This window comes from Falco rusticolus, chromosome 11 (assembly GCF_015220075.1).
Source record: "Falco rusticolus isolate bFalRus1 chromosome 11, bFalRus1.pri, whole genome shotgun sequence".
NCBI classification, from domain to species: Eukaryota; Metazoa; Chordata; class Aves; order Falconiformes; family Falconidae; genus Falco; species Falco rusticolus.
In genome coordinates this window covers 7,068,847-7,077,622 of record NC_051197.1, presented here as the reverse complement: position 1 = coordinate 7,077,622, position 8,776 = coordinate 7,068,847, and the positions used below count along the sequence as shown (strand labels likewise).

The following is an 8,776-nucleotide window of genomic DNA, read 5'->3' as shown; positions in this document are numbered from 1 at the left end:
TATAGCCACTGCCTTAAGGTGTACATGCTTTAAAAAGATCAGCTGTACAAAGTTATATCTTTATTTGGAAATTCTTACAGCAGACTGATCCAGTGGAGTATTCAGAAATGCAGGCAAAGGCAAGGAGTCATAAAAATAATCTCAAGAAATCAAAGGGAATTGAGGAAGCATTATTTGCCAATAAACCGAGGTGGTCGTTTCTCCCTGAAAGCAGCCATCCCTTCCTGACGGTCTCTTGTGGGAATATTCTACATCAAAAAAAAAAAAAGGTATATTTTTCATTGACAAGTCTGATATGTTTTTAAGTACTGATTAATTTGGCAGTAGTAGTCTAAGGCTAAGATTGCTTTTCTTTCAATGATACATGAAGTCCCACGTTCTGCAATTAGGAAAATAAAGAGACTGGGTTGTAGTGCAAATCACAAGCAAAGCATCTAAGACAGAGCCCAGAGAACTATACAGGGAAACAGTTTTCCATGAATGTAATACTTTGCCTCAGTGTATTTTAAGATGGTAGTTACATTATTCTGTTAGCTGAGAAAGACACATGCTTTCAAAACTTGTCATAAAGAATGACCACAGCAGGAATCAATTTTTGAATTTGTTAAAATAAAACCATTCATAATGCTCATCCTTTAATTGTATCATTGAAACTAAGAACACCCAATTACTTTAGAGAGAAGGGTATTTAAGGACAGACTTTGGTCTCAGGCAGAGAGAGGCAGTAGTGCATAACAGCAATTATTATTCTGAACTAGATACCTGGAACTGCACTCAAGTATGTTATCAAAGCTTTAGATTTAGCTGTTAGTGTTCCCTTATAGAGAGGAAAATACACAAGGACACGGAATACCTGGACCTAGCTTTAGAAAGTGTACAGTTGTTCCTTTACCTACCTGGGCATAACACATCTCCTCAATAGCCATCCCTGATGCAATGTCAACCTGGGGATGAGAGGGAATCAATAAACTTCACTTGTAGCGAGTGGCCTTCACTCCTCTATTAGAACTACAGTGTTAGCATCTGTAGAAAAAAATTCCTGCCATATTAGTTTTGTTTTAAAGTCTTTAATACTCCTACAATGGTTTTAAATGCCTGATCTAAACAAGGACTATAGCTCATCTGCTCTAAACATTTTTACTGTAGTAATCTACGAGCTGCCTGTCCGCTTCATTTACCTCAGTATTTAAAAAAAAAAAATATTACCTCCATTCCTCTGTTTATTGCCAGTTTTCCCATTTTCACAGCAAATGGAGCCTTTATTAAAAAAATAAGCCACAACAAACATGTAAAAAAAATTAAAGCCACATCATAATAAGTGTTGTTATATCATTATCCTAGCTTCAAATGACCTTTTAGTCTATAGAAATTTGCAGGAAGTTAGTAAGTATTTAAAAAAAACACCAAAACCATTCTTGAGAGTTAATAGATGCACATGGTGCATGGCTCCAGTGTGTCCTGCAGGTCTGTGTTACCACAACTGGGAGGTAAAGCTGTCCGGTGAGTTAAGCAGCTGGATGTTAACACTTGTTCCTACAGAAAGTGCACTCAAAAGAGTGGACGGAGTTAAGGGTCTTACCCATCAGGAAACCAAGGCTTCAGTATTTAATAGAAAGGAATTTTCAATTGTTTGTTTGCTCTCTCTTAAGGGAAGCAGAAATGCCATCTGTACATTGACCACATGAATAATATACTTACCTGAGGAAGGATTTCTTCAGCCAAAGTTAATGCTCTCTGGTAAGCCGCGTCTCCCTCACTGTTTTGTGGCACTGCGTGGTTTACTAATCCCACTGAGGCGGCTTGCTCTCCGTCAATCTGCCTACCAGTGAAAATGAGTTCCTTCGCAAGACCTATTCCAACACATCTGGGCAGGCGCTGGGTTCCACCTTATGACAACAGCAAAACCACTGTTACCCATTTCTGAGAAATGCCCCCAAACACAACACTATTTTGTCTCCTTGTATAACAAGGAGGTTTGAAAAATACAGATCATATGTTTCTTTAATAACTATGAACATGTAAACATTCTGCAAGGCATCTGAAAGGCTTCAGCATCCCTTCTGCCTATTTTGATAAACAGGAAAAGGGGTAAAGGGACTTCCCTAAATCCATAGCAAGTCTGAGACAGGGCTTAGAACAGAACTCTTGATTCATAGATAATCTTGGGTCACTGTAAGATGCTACTTTAATTTACATTCAAAACACTTCAGGTGCTCTAGTGGCAAAATATTTACTATACAGCTGAGAAAGTAAGAGACTGAAGATTTAATGAGGGTTACCTGCTCCAGGAAGAAGCCCTCTTGTAGCCTCAATAAGGCCCATTTTAGCTGATGAAGCTATTAAAAAAATAAATAGAGGATTTAGTTACTTTTTGATCCATGTAACTACAAATTTTCCATACTGAACTGATGAATAAAACTACAGTCAGTACTGAACAGGAACTCCATTTCTCCAGGTAGCTAGAAAGTCTGAATACTACACTGCTTAACCAATGTCCACCTCAAGTCAGACGAGGGACGTGTAGTATGGCTGCTTACCCCAACATAGCAATCTTATCTAGAAAAATGAACCTTGGGTCCATACTAGAAGGAATGTAATGGGTGGAAAAATGGAGACAGAAGAAGGAAGTCTTCCAGTCCAAACTGATTTAAGTAGGGGAGGTTAGACCTAGCTAGAGTGCTGATCTAGTATTACATGATAATAATTAATTCTACCAATGAACAGTTTTCTGAAGGAATCCTAATCTTGTCTAAAAATAAGCTTTATCTTTTAAGCAAGGAAGCTGCTTTCCCAATAATAACTAAACATCACAATTTCTGGACAAATGCCTATGCATTTCCTGAACTCTGCAAGTACCTCTCTTAGCCTACTGGATTCCATTAACAGTCAGCTATCCTGCATCTAAGTTCTCTTTAAAATACAGTCACCGATTACAAGAAGATCCCTGCATTAAGCAACACACAAACCTGCTACTCGAAGGTCACAAGCCAGCGCCAGTTCTAGTCCACCACCCAAAGCATAGCCATCTATTGCGGCAATTGTGGGTACAGGCAGGGCAGCTAAAGAAGACAACAGGTATTACACAGTTTTGTTCCAGAAGTTCTGTTCCACTTACTTCTGGAATGTAAATGCTTAAATTCTAAAGCTTTTAGTAGTTCTCAAATTCAAAATTGCTCAAGAGTTAATTTTGTTCTGCCACAAACTTTCTGACTGTGTCTAAACAGTAGAAACTACCTTTCTGCACTTCTCCTTAGATGCAAAGCAGCATGCAAATGCAAGCTACTGCAACAGAGAAGAGGATTAATTGTCTCCTTGGAAATTTATGATTTAAATATCCAGATGGTGCAGTTTAACAGTTGAAACAAAGACACCATCCCTAACCACTGTTACAATGACTGGCTCTTCTGGTGCTTTTGTTGGCCAAGGCTCTTGAACCTGGTAAACACTGTTGTCACCTCACAGCTGAGGAACCTGAGGTACCTGGAGATCAGTGGCTTGACAAGATACATTTTCAAATACTCTGGGAGCTGGAAGCAGACTTCAGAGGTGACCTAGTTCTGTGCTGTAACTACCCCCTGCCCCCAGCTGCCTCTGTGGTTTGCGGGACAGGGTCATTCTTTCTACACTGTTGTTTGGGTTTTAATTACTGCAATTCCGATTGGTATTTTAGTCAGATTTCACTTTGCTATTCCTCTCCAGTGAGAGCAGAATAATTCATAAATAGGGAAGGAGAAAAAAAAATTGCAGAAATTATTTTTCACAAAAAAAAAAGGGGGGGGAGGAGTTGTAGGTACAAAATCCCTGACTTTCAGCAAATCCATTCACAGATCCAAATCCACCTTCATAGGTCATTGCCGTATCAAGAGTGCTTCTCAGCACGTATTGAAAGTGGGACAACCAACACAGCTCATTTTGTCCAGCACCGTCTCCCAAGGATTACACAGACCTGTATATAGAATGCTTTGTTATAGTAGGTGCTGCTTATACGCATGTGTGTGCGCTGCTCTTTGTCATGGCTAAAGGCAGTACTGAAATGCATCTTGTCCTTGGAGGGGCAGCAGGGCAGTTGGTATTTAATTCTAATCAGATCGCTGTTTCAGGCATAAGCTGGAGCCACTTGGGAAGCTACTCCAAAATGGATAACCTGCTGGGGCCAGCATCCTTCCCTTCCTGCAGCATTTCTAATTGTCTCAGTACAGGCAGTCTAGGACAAGTTTCCCAATGGAGATAATCATTTACCTATTTCATCCATGAGATTTCTCAGCCTTTTAACAAAGTATCCAACTTCCTCATCATCCATCTTTGCACGTTCCTTCAAGTCTGCACCTAAATAGAGGAGGAAAAGGTTCCCTTCTGTCCCTGTCCGGGGGCAGACTATTTCAGAAGTCTTCAAGTACAGTGTTCAGGTTAGGTAAGCTCAGTGGAAGCTGGTGTGGATATCCGGGCCGGAGCAGTGGTTAGGGTGCTCCTCTGTTCCCTTTCAACAAATTTCAGAAAGGAGCACCAATTATTGTAAGGATGATAACCCATAAATCTGGAAATCAAGGACTCCAATACGAGAGACACCTGTGCTTGAAGATGGTTATAAAAAGAAACCAAACAGTAGCGCCACGCAGCCTGTGTGGCTCACTCCATCACACACGTCTTCATCACTGAAGCTGAAAGGCAGACAGGTGAAAGAGAACAATGTGTTTGTTATTAGCTACACAAAAGCCAGCCCATTTTCCTTTTAGTGTGCATTTCCAGCTGCTTTTCTGCACAATCTGATCAGCACACAACCCTAAGAGCCATCGGGTTTTTAAAGATTAATTTGCAGAGCCTGTGTTACTTACCAGCACAAAATACACCTTTCACCTCGCTCTTGAACACCACCACACGAACCTTCTCATCAAAGCGGAGCTGTTCCAGAGCACTGAACAGCTACGAAGGAGGGAGTACAAACAAGAGAAATAAAACTTTAAGAATATGGCATGTGTAGAATTAAGTTTAGCAAGCTCCTACTCTATGATAAAAGTATGTTGGTTTTTTTTTTCCCCTGCAAGTGTCAGGAATTTCCTGGAAATCACATATGTGGAGCCAGCAGGATCCTTCCATGACAGCCTCAGAACAACACGTTTCCCCATCTCTTTTTTTCTTCCACTGACAGATGAACCTTTGCGGTACCTTAAACTCCCCTTCCTGTCCAGGCATGAGCCAGACTTTCTCTGCAATATATTAACTTCAAACAGATCATCTGCTAAGGTCTGACAATGAGTGTGGTTTTGTTGTAACTACACAAGTAAGGACTTGCGTCTGAGTTAGGAACTTAAAGTAACTCCAATATCTCTCTCCAGTCCACATCTGAAGTTACTGCAGTATACACACACACGTCAGTCTCTTTTTCTTCAGGCTAACCTGCCTTGCCCCAGTCTCCCACTGACCTTCAGCAAGAGATTAAGTTTTTGTTTCAGATTTCCCACAACTATTTTAATTGCATTTAGTTATTGATCATGATTCCAAAGATGTTTATAGGCCAGGCCCATACTCACTTCATTTACAAATACTTTTCCCAATGAATTTCTCGCGTGGGGTCGGTTCATTAGGATTTCAGCAATACCTTAGTAATAGGAGACAATTTCAGTTATACTTCATTTAATTCTCTGACACGGTAATTCAACTGGGAACAATATCTGCATATGCTGCATCTTCTCTTTCCTGAAAATGCATATAAAGTATACTCTAAAACAATCAGTTATTTTAGAAGTGGAGGTGGTAGACCATGTCTATAAAACCCAGTTATGCAGGACAACTGTAAAATTCAGTAGCACTGTGAGGAATATAAACAGACTTTTTAAAATCAACATGACATCCAAGAATATATGTCCCAGAATCACTGCAGGAATGGAAAAAAAACCCCAAACCCAAATGATCCATCTTAGGTTTCTGTTCCAAATGTTATTTATTTCAGTTTTTATTGTACAGTTGCACTGTGTTCAAGTACATTCCTTGAAGAAAACCATCCTCTTGGTATTGCTGTTTGCATGAGAATATTGCAGACTGGTCACTCTCGGTTTGCATTACAGAACAGTTTTGAAATTGCAGCTCCATTTAATTTAAAGCTAATAAGCTTATCAGTGGAAAGGACTTCAATCGAATTTCCTAAGCCCAAGTGGAAAAATAAGAGCACATCATCAACCTACTCCTCCCTTGCACTTGTGTCTTGCAAATGTTTGCCCAATGGTTTCTATACGCTTTGGAGGGAAAAAACCACCTCTCCTGTTTCCTCGGCTGGACTTCTGCTCACTTCCCAGGCCTCAACCCTGAAAGATGCTGTTGCTGCAGGTGCATAGATGTACCTTGCATCTGTCATTCCTGGTCCTTCTGCCCTGCCAGAAGGTGTCTGTCCCTCTGCCTGAACCAAGAGGTGTGTCACACGGGGACGGAGACACAGGTAACAGTGGGCACAAACAAAACCAATGGAAATTCACAATTCTGGTCACTGCAGTCATGTAACTAGCCAAACTACCAGGAACTGCGATACTTAACCCTTACCAGAAAGTAATTCCATTGGCAATCTGAACCAAAACTCACCTGGCTTAGTGCCTCTCATGCATGTAGAGGCACAGACGTGCCCTGGGGCAACCCGGGGCTGCTTCTACTCAGGCCTCTTGCATATAACTTAAAAACCCCTTGCACTCAGCTATTTATTTGGCAGCTGGGTTCTAGAAAAATGTATCAGGGCATAATTTGAAGGGAAAATATAGGAAGCAACCTGCCCCTGGTCGCTACGAGGGGGCACGCAGGGCGGGCCCGAGGGGCTGCGGGCCCCACCTGAGGTGCCTGGCAGGCCGGGCCGCACCTCAGGTGGGGCCCGCAGCCCCTCGGGCCCGGGGATATGTACGACACCCCCCCCCAGGTCGGCAGCTGATGCGTTTTAACGGGAATTATCAGAACTGAGCGGCTTAGCACCTCCGCACCACAGAAACAGCCCCTCAGGCGAGCGCCGCGGCCTAATCACCGGCCCGCCGCGGCCCCGCCGCACTCACCGCTGCGCTCCCCGCCGGCCGCGCCCACCAGCACCTCCGCGCCCCGCCGCGGGGCGGCCCTGGGGGCTCCGCCACCCCCGCGCAGCAGCAGGCGGCCCGCCCGCCCCAGCCGCAGCATGGCGCCCCTCGCCTTACGGGGGGCGATGGGAGGAGAGGGGGTGGAGGGAGGGGAAGGCGCGCTGGCCCCGCCCACTGGGCGTTGGCCCCGCCCCTCTGCTCCGCTGCTGCTGTCCGGGAGGGGTCTCGGCGGGGTCTCGGCCGGCGGGGAGCGCGGGAGGGGGTGCGCGGGCACCTGCTGGCCGTCGCCATCATGCAGCGCCGGGTGTTCGTGGTGGGCGTCGGTATGACCAAGGTACGGGCCGGGCCGTGGAGCCGGCCCAGCTCCGCGCCGCCGGCCTGAACCCTCCCCGGCGCCGCCTGCGCGTTCGGGCCGTGCAGGGGGGCAGAGCGAAACTCGGCGTGTGCGGTGGGACGGGGGCGGCCCGGGCGGGTCTTGTCTCCTGAGGCGGCGACGGCTGAGGGGCGCGGGGGGCGGTGGCGCGGGAGCCGTGCGCGGCCCCCTCAGGTGCGGTGAGGCCCCTGGCGAGGGGCGGTCGCTGCCCGTGGAGCGCGTTTGTGGAGCGGAGCGGAGCGGCCTGAGGTGGTAGCCGGGGCCCGCGGAGCGGCCTGAGGTGGCAGCCGGGGCCCACGGGCCCGGCCTGGGCGGCCGCGGCGCCACGCAAAGTTCACCTCTGGTCGGTGCGGCGGCGGGGACGGACGCGGCGGCCGAGTTAATGTTTTGAAGCCCGGTCGATATGACGGGTTTGCCGTGGCCAGAGTGTGTCCCCGTGTCACTGCAACCTCGGTCAAGTGCTTGACCCCTGGCGGTGAGCGGCCGGGGGCCGCTGGGCTCCGGGGGCACCGCGGACTCTCCAGGGGTGCCTGTGCCCGGCCACCGGGTTCCCCCAGCGGGCTCACACGGCACGGCTTTGCAGCTCCCGGGAAGGAGGCTGGAGCGAAGTGTGTGTCGGCCTCCTCTCCCGAGTCACAAGCAATAAGACTAGGCGAAACAGCCTCAGGTTGTGCTGGGGAGGTTTACGTTGCGTGTTAGGAAACATTTCTTCACCGAAAGGGCTGTCAAGCATTGCAGCAGGCTGCCTGGGGAACCGGTGGAGTCACCATCCCTGGAGGGATTTAACTGATGTGTAGACATGGCGCTTAGGGACATGGGTTAGTAGTGGGCTTGGCAGTCCTGGTCGGACTTGATCTGAAAGGTCGTTTCCAACCTAAATGATTCTGTGATTCTCAAAGAGGAGCAAAAGCTAAAGGAACCTTCTTCATCTCGGTGGATGAAACTTAAGATTGGTATTTGCCAGTGAGAACCCCCCCACACTTTTAAATAACTTTTTTTTTTTTTATGGCTGCATGAATATTTCTTCAGCATGTGATGTGATAGGGAAGGAAATAAAGGGTAAAAGACTTCATTCTGTTCATTGAATTCATTGAACTGGATTGCAGAATGTGGTTTTGGAAGTTACTGGACCTCACCTGTGGTGTGCTCAAGGAAGGAACAGTAGTGTGGGAGAGACAACTAAAACTTTTCAGACACTATATTACATCTTAAGCATTTTGTTATGAAGTCTTTTAGGATTGCATCCTTTCTCTTTTTTAATCTTAATTATATAATATCTGCTAAAAATTGGTATACCTTCTCAAAACAACAATCTGTGTTTCCTTGTCTTTCATTTTCGGAGGTGGATCATCTTAGTTAT

At 45.9% G+C, this 8,776-nt stretch overlaps 2 protein-coding genes across 4 annotated transcripts in view; one reads left to right on the top strand and one right to left on the bottom strand.

The window, feature by feature from the left end:
* Positions 1-40: 40 nt before the first annotated feature.
* ECHDC2 (enoyl-CoA hydratase domain containing 2) lies at positions 41-7,367 on the bottom strand. Of its 3 annotated transcripts, XM_037404552.1 has the most exons (10): positions 7,026-7,148; positions 5,529-5,596; positions 4,833-4,920; positions 4,240-4,326; positions 2,967-3,059; positions 2,280-2,336; positions 1,699-1,886; positions 1,207-1,257; positions 897-944; positions 41-248 (listed from the first exon to the last, which is right to left on the bottom strand). In XM_037404552.1, the coding sequence occupies exons 1-10, from the start codon at positions 7,141-7,143 to the stop codon at positions 171-173; spliced, it is 876 nt and encodes a 291-aa protein (XP_037260449.1). In that variant the 5' UTR covers positions 7,144-7,148; the 3' UTR covers positions 41-170. The 3 variants fall into 3 exon arrangements, with proteins under 3 accessions (XP_037260449.1, XP_037260447.1, XP_037260448.1); XM_037404550.1 differs by lacking the exon at positions 5,529-5,596 and having other exon boundaries at positions 7,026-7,367; XM_037404551.1 differs by lacking the exons at positions 41-248; positions 5,529-5,596 and having other exon boundaries at positions 931-1,023; positions 7,026-7,367.
* Positions 7,269-8,776, top strand: part of SCP2 (sterol carrier protein 2) — a 21,551-nt gene continuing 20,043 nt past the window's right edge. The window contains exon 1 of the mRNA XM_037404549.1: positions 7,269-7,377. Within this exon, the coding sequence (XP_037260446.1) occupies positions 7,336-7,377 (42 nt within the window). The 5' untranslated portion in view covers positions 7,269-7,335. The remainder of the gene's footprint in view (positions 7,378-8,776) is intronic.